Genomic DNA, 17,059 nt, shown 5'->3' with positions numbered 1-17,059 from the left:
AAGCCGGTACCATCTGTACGTTCACCACTGTGTAGGCATAAGTTGGATCATACAAGCACTAGCAGAACTTTTCTGTAGTTTGCTTCTCATTTCAATGAGAAGGTTGGCGCAAGTAATAGACACGGTCATCATTTCTCAGTATTTCATCCTGCATCTGACAGGTTTGTCCCTGTCCTGTCCATTGGGAGCACATTTTACAAAAAATTTTGGTTCATTTCAGTACAACTCTGAGCATTTTAACCAGTTCCTTAAACTAATTTCCATAGTTTAACATTGGAGTTGAACAATCTGTTCCAACAAACCATGTCTGGAATTCATATGCTCTTAAATGTTTAATGGAGAACAGATTTTCAGTGAGCATCTTCTTATTCTGTCTCAGGGAAGGATCTTACCAGATAGCAAAGCTTAATTATTCATTCTTTTAAAGAAGAAACTACTTCATTAGAAGTATGAGAGCAATTTCCATTTTTACTCATGAAAATCAAAGTCTAAAGCACAGAACAGAAATTCTAGTAGGCCCACTACAAAATTAATATTTTACAAAACAAACACCTTGAAATTTCATCTTAAAAGCTGTCTCATTTGTTACATACCTCAGACTCACTTGTTAGGATCTACAAGCAAACTTCACTACTAGAAATGAATCCGGAAAAGTACTTCAACAAGTAACTTACTGTAAATTGGCTACTTTTACTGATACGGGAACATGGGGAAGCTGAGTGGCCCATTTCAGCGTAATATCTTGATAAACATACAGCATTTTACTATGGTTTCCAACTAGGGTGTTTATCGTTCCTTCTTTCACTGTTAAAAACATAAAAACAGTTTAAAAATAAAGCTATTACCATAAACCATTACTTTCTTTTTGGAGGTATATACTACCAAACTATTTATTCACTTATTTCCTTTTAAGATATCACTCATTTTAAATATATCTATAGAATAGCCAAGAACCAAGGATGTATGTGATTAATTATGAATATCAATTCCAATCATACAACACACATGCCAAAATTTCTCAGAATTCTAGCCAGATATGTTTTATAACTTAAGATACAAATAACAAAGACTCATCATAATTATAATGTTGGCATGCCAGGACAGGTATGACAAAACACACATGATTAAATAATATCAATGACTTAATACTCTTCATTAATTCACTGACCTGTGAATATTGATTAAAGATTTATATGCTTGTATGTTTCATTTATAACGCAAATCAGACAGCATGTAAATTATGTGAAGATTATTAAGATCATTTTTACAAAGTCTAAAATGAGATTCTAAGTCTAAAAAAGGCAGAGTGTCAAAAATTTATCAGTTTCATCTCTCAACAATAAACTTTTTTAACATTCACTTTCAGTGAATAACAAGTTTTCCAACACTAATCTCTCATTCTTTCATGTTTGGTGACTTGGTAGCTTGGATAAACTTACCCAAACACTAGACACATACATCATATTTGGTTATGAGAAAATAAGCTATTTAGATTCTAAAAGTCATAATATTTCGGATTAACAATATTAGAAAATAAATCTAAGAAGAAGGCAGCTTTTATTTTGTATTCTACAATCAATAGCATTTTTTAAAGAATATTATAAAAAAAGAAAACAACTAGGAAAGTAGCAAAGCTGAAAGTTTCAAGTTGAATTTTTTTTTACAAACCTGAACAATAAGGAATGAAGCAACTTGGACTGTAATCAAGCTTTTTCATGAAGCGAATTTGTCCATTATCCTTTAGGCAGAAGAGGCTTCTCTCACCAAGCACAAAAACAGAAGAAACTGCCTGATTAAAGGAGACAATGCATATATCCAGTGCTTGTTCTCCAATGTTGAGAACCCAATCCACCTTTTAAAGAAAAGAATACATGCTCTAGAGATCAGTCAAGAATTGCGCATTTAAGATAAGTTCAAAAATACACAAAGAAAGCTCAGAATTCATCAAGCCATTGAAGTATCAGTAGCATAAGTGGAAAAGAAAAATCAAGGTCTGTTTTTTTGGAAGGAGAAAATATTACTTATCCACTTGTTGACTTGGAAAGCAGTTGTGATTTTCCTTATTGTGGGTAAAGCAACACCAACATTTCTAAATTATCATCTATTAATGGCTAAGCAATAAACTGCAAAAGCATATTTAACTAAATGTTAAGATACACAACCCAATGAAGATGAAAATGCTTTATGTAGTAAGTGTGAAAGTCTCCAAAAACAGAGAGATAAAATCATTTAAATCTGCCACAGTACATTTCCTTAGGGTAGCATTAGGGAGGAATGTCTATTCTACCAATATGTAATTGAAAACACAGACAAAATCTTAAGCCCACACACATATCTGCACCCAATAAGGTACACCCTTTAATCTGAACAATGGTTCTGCATATGAAAGTTTATGTACTTTTCCAACTATATGCATCGATATAAAGAAGGACTATTTCAAAATCCTTCCTTGCCTATATCCTTACATGTTTAAGCAACATTACAGATTATTAATAGCTTTTGTTATTGTTTTCATTTATTGTTTTTCTCAGAACAGTAGCGAGTATTAAGGCCCAACCTGAAACAACTAAGGCTAAAGGAAATCCTAATAAAAATATACAGAAGACTTTCTGCTGCCATTTAAAAGCAATTGGATAGGATCCTTTGTCACCAGAAAATGTTTCCATTCATTACTTAGTATTGATATTTTTCAGATGCATGCAAGGCACCATAGATGTTATGTAAAGTAAACAGCATTTACCACAAGTTTCTTTCCAGAACTAAGTTTTTGTTGTACTGTCTCTTGTCTTCCATCAGCATCAGTTGCAAATGCCAGCACTTGGTATCTGTTAAAGAAAGTTAAAAAAAAAAAAAAAAAAGTAATACAACAAAATACAACATCTTTGTAGTTAAAACCTTTACATGAAATAAAAATAATTATCATGTTATGAGTATACCTACACAGCAAAAGCATAACCTAAAAAAGATCATCATAAAGCAGCAGCACAGCCACAATCAGCAAAGATGTTAGAATAAAAATAGCTGTAGAATAAAAACTATGTGGAAGGCAGAATTTAGAACAAGGGTTCTATACAGGTTTCCCCTGACATTAACGTAATTCAATGGCTAACTACTAAAGGATGGAAATATCTTATAGACGAGACAAATGCAAGAAATCAGCATCTTTTCAATTTGTGAAGTTAAAATAGCAATTAATTTATTTTTTTTTTAATTCCCCCAGAAATTTTTAAAATAAACTACTGTATTCAGGGACACTGTCCAGACACACAGAGATGGGAGCAAGAAAGCCAAGGCACAGTTAGAACTGTACTTGATGAGAGATGTGAAAAATAACAAGGGACTCTACAAATTGAGCATTGGTCAGAAGAGGCAAGCCAAAGAGAGTATGCTCCTTCTGATAAATGGGAAGGAAAAACTGACAGACATGGAGAAGGCTGAAGTACTCAAAGAGTTCTTTGTCTCAGTCTTCACTGACAGCCAGGCTTCTCAAGACTCCAATCCATGAAATTCTCACCCATGAATCATGAGGGGCTGGAAAAGCAAAATCCCCTTCACTTACAAGAACAAGTGTGGGACCAGCTCATGATTCAGAATGTCTACAAATGGCAGGACAACTTGCATCTCAGGATTCTGAAGACTGCTGACTGATACGGTTACAGAGCCACTCACCAACTTATTTGAAAAGTACCTTTATTTGCAGTACATCTATCCTCTCCCAAATTATTAACACAATGTCTGTAATGGGCTCGTGAAATATCTAGAATCTGAAAATGTCTAAGTTTTAGCAGAATAATTAAAAGACAGTATTGCTTGAGAAATTCGGGTAATAAAGTAATGACAATAAGTGTTATGTCAGATTAACGTTCCCTGAATTAGATTCATAAGGCATAATTAGTAAATAATATTTAAGAGGCAGTAATTGTGTTTTCTATATGCTGATTTCAGCACACCTTTGCCCTTTCACATCATTAACAAGAGCCCTTCTGATGAAAGAAAGTCAGAGAAATGCTGTTTTTATTTCAGATAGAAAATTAAATTAAAAGATATGTTTCCATATATTTCCAGGCAGTTACATTTTGCAAGCATTGATTCCCTTCTAAACAAAGTACTAAAATGGTTCATTAAGTGCTCTACGTTACGTTGTAGTCAATACAAGCCCCAGTGCAGACAATGAATAAAAATAATCATAATCTGTGAAAATCAAAAATGAAAAAAAATTTCCATCATGGGTAACAAAGATTGGCCTCTCCCATTACTAGAAGCAAAATAACTCAAGCTCAGGAAAAAGATTTGTGACAACTGCATTCAAACTTATTCAGAAAATAAAGAAGAAATTTTTTCCTGCATTCATTTCAACAGTATTTCACAGAGATATCTAAGGTGGATGCATAGCAACATTTTGGTTCCACTCTGAAATTCTTAGTAGCATCTGTTGCTCAGTGAAGTGCTTTAGTATAGGTGAAATTAATGCAGCTTCACAGAAAAAGATGTGGAGATCAAGTAAAGCAATCACCATGTAAGACGGAGAGAAGAGATGTTCAAAGACTCATTTTAGGAATGCAACGAGTGTTTTCAGTGCTTCCCATGCAGTTCAGCGTTTTGAGTGCTTCCTAAGTTCTCTGCTGCTTAACTGCAGTGAAGAGTTACCAGAATTAGCAATAGAAGATATTCCCAGAAGTAAAGCAAACTCAAAATATTTACCAGAGACTCAGAAGGCTACATAAAGAACAAATACAACTCCAAGCTAATACTAAAAGTCTCTCAGTTGCACTTTTGATGCCATACCCTAAAACAACTTCATATATACGTTGATGTTGATTTATGTATCTTGTTCATCAATGAGGTAGACTGAAAACTAGTTGATCTGAAAGGTTCAGAAAGCTGTGATCAGTGTCACAAAGTCCACAGGGAGACTTGCATAAGCAGTATATCCCAGGAGTTGGATCCTACTTTCTTGTGTGTTCAAGCAACAATAACAGTGCTTCAATACTTAGTGAGGCTACAAATAGAATTTTAAGAATAAAGCATCATTCATTTATTTGCTTCATAAGTAAAGAGTGAGATGTCATTTGCCATAATTTCCCCAAACAGGTAACATGGTGACATTTTCTGAAAAGGCAGAACTGTTACTTTCAGCTATAATCAAGAAGGCAGGTAGTGTCTTATTATAATACACAATATTCTTCAAAGGCTCTGTAGAGGAATTGTGTCTTCATAGTACATAGATGTGCAGTGTGAAAAAGCTGGTGGTAGGAAAATGACCAACAGTAATAACAGATCAGTAGTGTTAATCAAAATAACAGGGTTACGATATCTGTTTGGCAGGAGCATTATCTGCAAGCTCCTAAATTTCACAGCATCACTTGCTCGCAGTCTTAAAATATGCAGAAGCAATCTGCCTTTCAAAACATATTTAAATATTTACTAACAGTACAAGTGTTGATAGTCAACTGCAATAACCAGACTTAGTTCAGAGAGCTTCTGCTCTAATCTTTTTTTTTTTTTTCCCCACTTTTTACAGTTTGGCATCATACTTGTTATTTCAGAACATTTATTCTTATATTTCAGGTCTTTGATGAGGGTGTTAAAGAAATATTGGCTCCAGTATTGTCTCCTGAGGAACATCATTCATCTAAGGCCATTAGTCTGAATCGACAACTACTCTGAAAGTCTGGCAGTTCTGTCACTTTTTCATCCATCTTGCAGTTGTTAATTCTCCACCACCTCTCACCACCCCATATCTATTGCTAGCCAAAAAAATTCAGAAGGTCTAAGAGCAGACATTATCAGTTTTAATGGAGAAAAGATGAGGCAACACAGGCATTGAGTTCCTAGGTCTTTCCGTGCCTTAGTCATAAAGTTGGCTACTCTGTTCACTAGTAGATCCATTTAACTGATCTTCATTTCATGCCTGGGGTATCTTGTGGGAGTCCTTCTTCTTGACCTTCAGATTCTCTGCTCATAGAAGCTTTAACCAAGTTTACGTCTTCCCAATCCACCCCCACATGTCCACTTGATGTTTCAATATACATACTTGGTAGTTCACCTCAATTCCCATCTCCCATATCATTCCTTTTTTTCATTTGAACTCAATCAGAATCTACCTGTTCAGTCAAGCTGCTTTCCGCTACTCATCATTTTCTTAACACTGAAATGACTTGTTCTTGGTCTTTGAAAAGGTTATCCATGGTGATAAAATAGCTCTTCCTGTGCTCTTTTATCCTCCAGGGTCTTACAGGATCCTGCCTATCACTTCCCTGAACAGGACCATCCTTTCTCCTGAAAAGCACAATTTTTATTTCACTCCGTATCTTCCTTATTTCCTCATGATCTTAACCTGCATCATCTCACGGTCACTGCAGCCAATGTCCGCAACAGTAAATGGCAGGCTTTTACTGCTACTTCTCCAGACCTTCCTTCCTTACTTCTGAGCCATGAACTCAGCAAAGGATCTTTCCTACCCAGCCTGTCAAGATTTCCTTGATGCACATTCCAGGTTGTAGGAGTCTGTCATGTGGCCCTCCTAGCAGATAGCAATCCTTGACATAACAAGGGCTTGCAATTAGGAAAATTCTATTTTTTTAAAAAAAGCTTAATAGTAGTTGTCTATCACAACATCCCTTGCACTGAGCACTCATCTGAATAATAAACTCAACATGCTGGTTCCATAAAAGAGCCAAGTGAATTCAAGCTGTTCCCCTGCGGTGAACACAAATCCTTCCTTGCTGTCATTTATTTCTGAGAGCCTGGAGTGATCAAACCTGCAGGCTCCCCTGTCACATCTCTAAACGCAGTAACATCAAAGCTCTGCATCCGCACGTGACTTCTAGTTCCTCCTCTTTGTTGCCCAGGCTGTAAGCGTTTGTGAACTTGCACTTAAGATGGGCCTCTACTCATCACACTTCCTTTAAGGAACTCAAAGCATTCCCTGCTAAGCACTTGGCCCTCATCCCCAATTCCACCATTTACTTGCAGTATTTGGCACCTATCCCTCAATCTAGGGCTTCATGAAGTTATCAAGACTATACTGACAGGTGAACTCTACTTCTCCCAACTAGCCATTATTTCCTTCACAAGATCTCATGTTCAAAGCGTCACCTCAAATCTCTTGTAAAAACTGAACAGATTAATGAGACTAACAAATATTTGCAGCAAAATAAAACATTTTTAAAAAGGTGTTTGGAAGGAACACCATTTTGCTTTAGCAGTACAGTACAGACAAAATGGAATGGAAAAATTAGACTGAACTGAAAAGTCTAGCACTTGCAAGACTGCATGATCACTCTTCAGTAACATGATAAACTTGGATAATTGTAGAATTAATGTGAGTATAAATTACACAGGAAACACAGTTTGCTTTTTTCAGCAATGCAACAATAAATTAAATGTGGTTATTTTATTTGTTAACATACTAAATAACAGCACCAAAATACGCAATAAATACTGAATATGAACACATACTTGTAACTCTCAACCTGTCGAGAGGAAGACACTGTAATGAAGGAATCTGTCCGAGAGCTGTAAGTCAAGGGACCAGGCAGAAGAAAACCAGGTAAAAAACGGCCAAAAGCATAACTTTCCTGTTCAAATAACATTAGCATGCCATCCATGGACTGTATACATATCAAATCACGACCTAAGAAAGAAGAGTAAAGAGAAGATATATATAAAGGAAACAAAACATTAACTATGCAGTTTAACTTTTAACAATTGCAGAATTAGAAAGCTGTACTTATACTAACAGAACTAATTTCAATTCACTATTCAATTCAGTAAGTGTTTGCTATTAAGAAGAATACCAAATATTCCAACTTTAACTTACTTCTTGCTTAATATAAGGAACAAACTTAGCACAATAATTAAATCTAGGTAATCAGGTGGTTTTGGATGTCATTCAGAATATATTAAGAAAAAAAAATGTTAGATTATTTCATTGTAAAGCAAAATTCCTCATGTTATAACTATTACAATTGCAGTTTCAAGAAAAGTTTCAATAGTCCCAGGGCAGGGAAAAAGAAAAAAAAGCCTCTATGCATTACAAGCAGTCATAACAACTGTGAATTAAAACTAAATAGCCTATCCTACTCTTTCAAGAGTAGTTAAACAATGTAAAAAGAACTCCTACAAATATATACTGCTGTTAAAAATAGAACTATGACAGTGTTTTCCACAGCCTGCATTCATATGTTCTGTCTTCAAGGAATGAAGAAACAAACAGATTCACTCCATTTGTTGCAAACAATACTAACAGAAAAAGCCAGCTTGGAGCAAATAACTTCACGCCACTATTTAATAGCCTGAAAACACGACTTGATATGTCTCTAAAACACCAAGCTAAATGCAAAGCTTCATTTTGACACATTCTGTGGTCAGAGTCTGATTATGAGTTTTTCATTTCATATGTCAATGCAGTAATTCAAGCAAACAATGTTTTCCATGTATTTAAAGAGAACGCCATACCAATAAGACTAATAGCTTGGAACAACTAATGGAAACATCTCTACTAAATTCAAAGAAAAGCCCCTATCTGGCAAACATAACACAAAATAATGAATGTCATTCAACATAAATCTATTTATCTGCATTAACGTACTCCACTGTGTCTTATGAGCTCTAGTATATACATGGGGAGCATGAAAAAAATTCTTTGTTCCCTCAAAGTCCATCCCCAATCCCTTAACACTGTTTTCCAACACAAGAAGATGAACTAAAACAAAAACAGAATAGAAACTCTTACTTTAAAACAAAAACAGAATAGAAACTCTTACTTAAATAATGAAGGTAGCATAAAGGTCAAGAAGATTACATTCAGTACTTGAAAAAGCAATAAGTGGTGTAAAATACAGTGGAAAGTACTGTTCATCTCCACTGTGATTCTTCATAGAAACTGAGTACTTGAAAATAACTAGCAGTGTAATAGGTCAGCAGTATATCACGTTATTTGCTCGTGACTAAAGCAAACAGAATTTAGTTCAGAGTAACAACATGGATCTTACCCACTCGGCCTCTCTACCTTCCATACCTCCCACCACACCCCTTCAGATTTTCCCATAATCTAAAACTCAAATTCCCCCATTCGTTTTTCCAAGTTCTGTAGTTTACGCCTGTTGCAAATACCAACCATGAGCAAGAAAAGACATCTGAAAAGGTAATTCATTTTGTTCACCAGGTAGAAGATAAGTCCAAGTCATTCACTAGTGAAATATATTTCTGTCTTTCCCATCAAGATTTAAAGATAGAAGAGGAAAAAAAAAAAAAAAAAAAAAAAAAAAAATAATAATAATAATAATAATAATAATAATAATAATTCAAGAATGTTACCTTATGTTCTACACATGCCTTTTCTGAAAGCTGTAGAGGTCACTCTTATTCAAGAGTATTGTTGTTTTGTCTGCTTGAAAACATGCATATACATGTGTATATATATATATATATATATATATCTCCAAAAGTAATGCCTCAAGCAAGACTGGCAATATGCTCCACAGTCTTCAAACTGGAATGGGGTCTGGTGTTATAGAATAATCAAGGCTGGATAAGACCGCTGAGATAATCTATTCCAACCATTCAATACCACCACCATTGCCCACATGCTGCAAGTATGATCAGGTGGCCTGTACTGTTGTTGGTTCTTTTTGTTTCTTTGTTTGCTGTGACTTCTTACTTTGTCAGTTCTATTCTGTCTAATAAATTGTTTTCAGTTCCTTTAATTTCCATATTGTACTCCAGTTAAGAAACAGAGATAAAAGGAGCTAAAAGAAACTTCAAACAGATAGTTGGTTAGTTAAACAACTTAACCAGTATGTGGTTTATACCACATTGTTCTCAGAGAAGCCACAATATGGTAAACAGCTCTGGATAGGTAATTCCCAATTCAGCTTGCTGAATTTGCTAGTCACTAGACTAGCACGGGTAACAGCTCTAGAATTATGAAATTCCTCAAACAAAATCTTACTTTCTTAACCATTTGCAAACTGTTTTGTATTTAATCCTTTCTCAGATTCTGATGGGGGAATTCTGACAAATGGAGAGAAGCATATTCTAGGATAGGATATTGTGCTGCAAGAGAAAGGTTGTCTTCTCCTCTGGCCTGATTCTGGAAGTTTGAGCCTTCAGCTTAGACAGTATCATCATGCAGCAGCTAGAGTTGGTTTGTTCAGGTTTCAGGAAATCTAGAAGAATCACCCCTTTCCTATCCCAAACTACAGTGCACATTTCTTTACCTACTGAGGGCTGCATCTTTAACTTCTTTTTCAGTGGGGAATTCACATATTGCCTCTCCATGGACTGCAGTTTTGACTCCAGCTTGTAGCAGCGATGCCACTATCACTACTAGCAAAGTTGTAACCCAGGAAACTGTCACCTTCAGCCTTGTGTTAGTTCAATTGGTCCTGACAACCCTAAATAGTGTTCCCTTCTGTTCATCTGTGAGCATTAGTGGGACCCATATGGCGCAAATTTTGTGATATTCCAATATTGCCACCATTGTTTCCAACATACAGAAGCTGATATTCAACTCCATACGCACTTCTTTGGTCACAATCTGCCAATTGACGTGGATGACCTGATTGAGATTTTCTTCATTTTGTGGTGTGACAGCTATGCAAAGGCATCCTAAACATAGCTTGTCTTTCACATCACTGTCACTGCTGTTGAAAAGCACCACCGATTGCCTCACTGTAATCACATCTACTGTTTGATTCCTATGATCATTCAGCAAGCGTCAGTGAATACCCATGGGTGCCATTTTTTCTGCCTGGAAGAAATCAATCCCACACCTTAGCTTCGCATGCACTCCCATATCCGACTGCCCCTCTACTGCTATCTGCCACATGGCAATTAAGTTTAACAGAATGTTGGTGGGAATATTCAGCATCTACTGTCATACCAACATCTATCTCCAACATCATGAGGCAAAATAATAAAACAGGACGCACTACTTTCAAAGCAGCCCTCATATTTGGAGAGGTATTAGCTGCCAATATCAAACACTGCAATCTTGCTTTTACAAGGTGGTAATTGCATTTGCAATTGATGAATTCAAATATTAAAGTATAGAAAAGACATTCAACATTAGAAAAACCCCACGCTCCTTTTGAAATGTCAAGTACTCTAATAATCAAGATTATTTTTTATGATTGGAAAAAAAAAGCTTAGCTGAAAAAACAATCAAATCTAGTTTTCCTACACTGAATACATCTACACTAACAAAGAAACATTACACAGAAGAAATTAAACAAAGTAACTACTGAGGTACTCATCAAAAGTATTCATATATCTCCTACTGAGGTTAGCAAGACAGTACATATTTGGCTTTCTTTTCCTACTACAGCAAGTGAAAAAATGTAAATATATCATCTTTCTAGCAGCTCTTTAAACCACTGGCCTCTTGTCACTAGCAACTTCAATACAACAATTAGGTCTCAAAGTTTAATATATAACATTTTGAAGGCTTTTTTTTTTTTTCAATTTTCCAAAATAGAAGAGGAAACATTTACCACTGTTAGTAGATTTAAGTCCTACATCCTTCTAGGAAACACAAACACTTTACTTCTGTTAACAGCATAAAGTCAATGAAGAAAAGTTTCCTGTGGCTAAATGCAATCATTTTAAGAGAATTACTGGGTTTGACATATAGATCCTTAAAAGCATTTTCCAAACAGACCAATTGTTTTAGAGCAATGGCTTTCCACACAGACTTTCTAAGCTATATAGCAGGGTCTATGGTTTTTGTTCAATCTTAGAATTCATTCTTCATTAAATCAGAAGCACAGTTCACCACATAGTATGTTTCTACTGAAATATTTATAAAGCACCTTTATTAAAAGATTTAAGAATCATTTCCCCTCTTAGGTGTTATTCGCAGGATAGATTCCAAATTTGCTTAATTTATTTACTGCTTGCAGCTGACATTCTGCAGCTGAAATATGAGGGTATTCAAGAGGTTAAAGTAACTGCTGATCATAGTCAGAAGGAACATTTGGTTTGCTGCTTATAGAGTCTCTGAAGTGCTAGCCAAAAACACTGCAAGGCTTTTACTAACACTACTCAGAAATTAGTCAGTGAAAACGATCTATAAATAAACACCTTGCATATGCTTCAATTAAAACAAAGCAAAATACATATGCAAAGTTGAAAATTACTTAATATTGAGGTTCCAACAATTCTGAATGCCCTCTGTTTCACACTAACAGCTGATGCTATCAAACATTATTAGTGTTAATTTCAAGAGAATTTGGAAGAGAACTGTAACCACTATTCAAAGAGTATCACTTGAGACACACTACATATGTGAACAGATAAATGAGCAAAACTAATCTAAAGCTCTGCTAATACTAGTAGGAACCATCGTACTAAGAAGGAACATCCTGATAAGACTCCAGCTTCTCTTGCTCAGAATACATGGTTCCTCCCCACTCCCAGGCCAAGTTTGGTACATACCTGAGCGCTATAAGCTGATGGTAAGATGTCATTAAGAATTTAACCTTCTTTTAAACAAAAATATTTCAAGTCAATAAATCAGCACCCCATACAAATTTCGTTGCAGAAGAGTCAACTGCACCTACCATTCTTACCTATTCATTCCATTCATACCTATCATCAGCAAACTCTCTAAGGATACATTCCACTCCTGGATCCAGGTTATTGGTATAAATGTTAAACAGAACTGGCACTAGAATTGAGCCCTGGGGCTCATGAGATTAAATGCCATTAAATGAAAAAAAAAATTAAATTAAATTAAATGTTTAATTGTGAGATTAAAATGAAAAAAAGACAGGCACTTGTAATATAAATGCCCTTACTAGCTCAGAAATCTTGTACTATATCTTCCTTAACACAATTTCAGGTATTAACAGTTATATGGATAGTAGTGAGACAGGCTTCTAATCATAGCCTTCTGGTTTAAGAAGTTTAGATAAAATATGAAGTTCAGTTGTTTATTTCTACTCATCATGTGACATTAAAGACCAAAACATATTACAGCAGATATTATAATCTTTATGCAGCGGTGATTATCTGGTAGGCACATTACACTTCTATTAACAAATAAAAAATACAGGTCAATAGAGCTGTTACTGTAACAAGTAATAATAGCTTCCATGCATATTAAGAATACCTAATACTTACCAGTTTTATTATATCATAAAAATAATGAACACTAGAAACAAAAATGTAGCACCTTCTTGCAATATTAAGTTATGTTCTATCAGAAACTGACCTATTCATCTTTAGCATTCATAATGAACCCTAACTATGCACACACAAATATCACTGTTAAAAGATCCTGTTTTAACAGTAGCAATATGACAACACTATGACATAACATGACAAGTTCTTTAGAGCATTACATCTCCATGAGTACTGTGGCACTGAACCGAACCGCCTGATGTCAGGCACTGAAAACTACACCTAGCTAAGATACTGAGTAAAAGCTGTGCCTCCTTTAATAGCACAGCAACATTTCTTAATATACCAGGTACTTTGTTGACTGCATTTGTGTTGTTTCTACTCACAAATTTTTAAATTTGCGTTTTAACCAGAAATCAAACTCCAATTACCTGAACTATTAAATGTAAACCATAATTAAAGAAAAATAAATTGTGCATGAACTTTTATTTCCCAGCTTTTTATAGAACATCTTATTTCCTTTGGCCATTTGTTCTTAATGTGTAGCTAGTGAATAGGGTTTTTATATTTCACTTTAAGAAATGCCGTCTTCCAAAAACTCAGCCAGAAATGTCCATTTCAAAAAAGCTTATTGCAGCCAGTTGGCTTTGCCAGTGACATATTTATAAAGTGAAAATATAACCCATAGTGCTTTCTGCAGATCAGATGGAATCACTTAGTATACTCTACATAGTTTCAGCAACGCGTGCCTCGAGAGGAATGTCCTTCAGCCAGCAAGTGTTACTTTCAAGCAGGAGTCCAGCTACCGTTGTTTTGTAGTTTCATTATTCTAGCATGATATGAATACATTTACGTCACGCTTTGTTTTTTAAACCAGAATGTATTTTTAGAGCTAATTTAAAGTCAAAATGAGTGGCAGGTGATCGCTCTTTCAAATAAGCTTCTAATTAAAGTTATTTTGGAGCTTAAGTTTTTGCATGTTAGTGATTTCCTCTGCTCTGAGTCTCTCCTCTGGCACCAAATCATTTTCCTAAAATGTACACTATGTAGTCACAAGGCCTGAGCACCACGTGAAAACATGGAATGAAAACTACAGCATCAAATGGGATAAGTCAGAAATCAGAATAAGCATCTTAAAGCTACAGAGTTTAGGGATATGTCAGCAGAGACAATTTTCCTGCCTTCAGTGGTATTCATAAACTTCAGTCAAAAGCTTAGTGCGGAAGGAGGTGTCAATGAAAATAAAATTAAAGGATAAACTGGCATTAGTAAGACAAACTCTCAGGTTTATGGGCGTTTTATACATAGGAAATGCTTTCTTAATTGAAGAAAAGATAAGTCTCCAGTACACTGACCAGTAAAGAGGTGCATACAAACTGCACTCCCACACACAGGAACAAAGATCGCTATCCTGAGTTGACACAAGAAAAACACATTTCCATTTTCTTTCATCTCAGAAATTTACACCCCTCTTCACCTGCCCCCCTACTGCCCCTCCCCCCCCCAAAAGAAAAAACAAACAAACAGAAACCCACCCCAGCACAGACAACAAAGTCTCCATCAGTTCAAATCACTTCTGGAGAACTGAATTTGCTTCTGAGCATAGTTCCTGAAACAAAATAGTTTCAGGTCAACTTTGAGAATAGCACTTCACGAATTGCTTCCTACTAATGGAAAAGCCATTTGAAAAATACATTGGGCACTTCTTCAAACAATGTATGTCTAGTAAAAGGCTAGTCTTAGGTTACTTCTCTAAGCCAAAGCAGGAAGCACATGTCAATGTACATTCAGAAGTAACACCAACTGGACTAACTTGGTGGTCTGGTGGCTGCCCACTGTGTAACTACAGAAGGGAGTGAAGTTCAGGACTTCAGCTGCAATCACTCACTCTAGACCAAAGGTTCTGAAAGCACTGCCAAGGCAGTGCAATACCCTGGGTAGACATAAGGAGAGAAATACCCTGCATCACTCAGTGATGATGCATGTATCCAATCTAAAAGATGCAAGAAGGGTACATGTGTTCCAGCTGAGAATAACTGCCTTCCCACTGGAATTGAAACATCACTCCAGCAGGAAGAAAATAAAAACAGAAGTAGAAAAGAACTTAAGAGAAACCGAAGGAAAAACACTAAAACTTCATTCTACCCATGTTTGTTTTAATTATTTTCTAATCCCATCTAGACATTAAGTAAAATATGTTCACAAGTCCCAACACAAGAGATGCTCTCCCTGCAACAGCCTAGCGTATTAGAATTCTTCCTGGTTAAGGCACAGTGAAGTATGCAATCAGCAAAATTGCTGTTCTTATAGCAATTCTTATGGAATTTTTAATGGAATTTTCTTATGAAATTTCTCATGGATTTTTCTATACCCAATCATTATATCACATTCTCCTTACCTAATTCTTTCATATTTCTGCATATCATAAAGCATAGAAGAGAGTTCTAGATGGAAAAGGAATCCTGTACTATTAAAGTTTCTCAAAGGCCAGATCAGGTAACAGGAACCTCACTCAAACCTTTAGAGACCTGTGATACACTCTTTATTCTTGAGCTTGAATTTTTACAGCATGCAAAACTGCAATAATAACTAACAAGTATGCTCAGAAAAAATAAATGTTGAGACAGTTGTGAAAGCAGAATCATAGAAAGCTGCTCCTTTTCAATGTAGCAGATTCACTAATTCTAGATGTATAATTAATTACAGCACATTACGTACAGACCGAACCCTAGCTGTGCACTGTAGAACAAACGTATGCACAGATATAGCCAGAATAACAAAGGATGGTAAAAACCCACCTTTCTTTAAATTTAGTTTCATTCTTAACTTGTTGAATATAATTATTTTTCAAGCCCAGCCAATGTAGTCATTTGCTTTGAAGACTCTGGGTTCACAGAGGTGCTTCATTAATGAATTAACAGTCTTTTTAAAAGGAGAAAGGAGAAACTTTCATCTGCAAACCTTTTCAAAGTCAAGCTGCCACCATCTGAAGCTACATACCTATCATACATTACGTTCGTATTACAGAACACCTTACTGAACTTGTAAATCTGCCTTGAAGAAAAATGAAATGAAGACAAGTACTGTCAGCAGTTGCCCTTTCAAATCAATAGACTTTTCTTGAACAGTTGTTGGTTTTATGTTGTTTTTTTTAAATGAATCATAAATCAATAACAGATCTTTCATTAAGCTCATGAAAGTTGCATATTGGCCATATGTTGCAATCTCTTAGGTGCAAAATTTTAAGTAGGATCAATAATTACTAGTAGGATCTTAAGTCAGCATCATCCAATAGATTCATCCTTAAAGTGTTATCTGTGACACACATAGAATTAGAACACAATAGCAGAATTACAACAATGAAACCCCATAGCATCCCCCATCTTTTTCTCTTCTCCGTGTCTATAGTATATTCTATACATTTCCTCACATTCTATACATTTCCTCACATAAGAAACTTGCGTGAATTTATTGCTTCACTACTAACTTTACAAATACGTGTTCATAGTTTCGATTTTTTGTTTTGTTTTTGTTTGTTTTTAAAACAGATGACATTTTAAAGTGTATTTCTACATGAATCACACATTTACTTGTGGTTAACTATTTGTGGCTTAACTCAGCAACAGCTCAGCACCATAGCCATTCACACTGTATAGCGCCTTAGCATTCTCCTAGCTGCTTAGCAAGAGCTACTAAGTAAGCTTAAGGTCTCACCAACTACAATTTCCATTTCCATCAAGGAGAAAAAAAGTATATAAAAAATTAAATCCACCAAAATTTTTCAGCTCTTCCTCTTCTTGAATTCCCAGTCACTTTAGTATATATTTTAAAAGTTTTATTTTCCATTTTCACAACTGTTTAGGTTTCCCATGAGTCAAAAACACATACATCACAAGGACTAAAACTTCTTGTCAGCATGAGGAGGCACATC

At 35.4% G+C, this 17,059-nt stretch overlaps 1 protein-coding gene across 3 annotated transcripts in view; it reads right to left on the bottom strand.

Moving 5' to 3' along the window:
* BBS9 (Bardet-Biedl syndrome 9) overlaps window positions 1-17,059 on the bottom strand; it is a 280,198-nt gene that overhangs the window by 247,817 nt on the left and 15,322 nt on the right. For all 3 annotated transcript variants that reach the window (XM_072327288.1, XM_072327289.1, XM_072327287.1), the window contains exons 6-9: window positions 7,462-7,636; window positions 2,741-2,825; window positions 1,669-1,852; window positions 675-804 (exon numbers count right to left, since the gene is read on the bottom strand). In XM_072327288.1, coding sequence (XP_072183389.1) covers window positions 675-804; window positions 1,669-1,852; window positions 2,741-2,825; window positions 7,462-7,636 — 574 coding nt within the window. The remainder of the gene's footprint in view (window positions 1-674; window positions 805-1,668; window positions 1,853-2,740; window positions 2,826-7,461; window positions 7,637-17,059) is intronic.

The sequence above is a fragment of the Excalfactoria chinensis genome, chromosome 2, assembly GCF_039878825.1.
Source record: "Excalfactoria chinensis isolate bCotChi1 chromosome 2, bCotChi1.hap2, whole genome shotgun sequence".
Classification (NCBI taxonomy): Eukaryota; Metazoa; Chordata; class Aves; order Galliformes; family Phasianidae; genus Excalfactoria; species Excalfactoria chinensis.
This window is presented reverse-complemented; position numbering and strand designations above follow the sequence as displayed.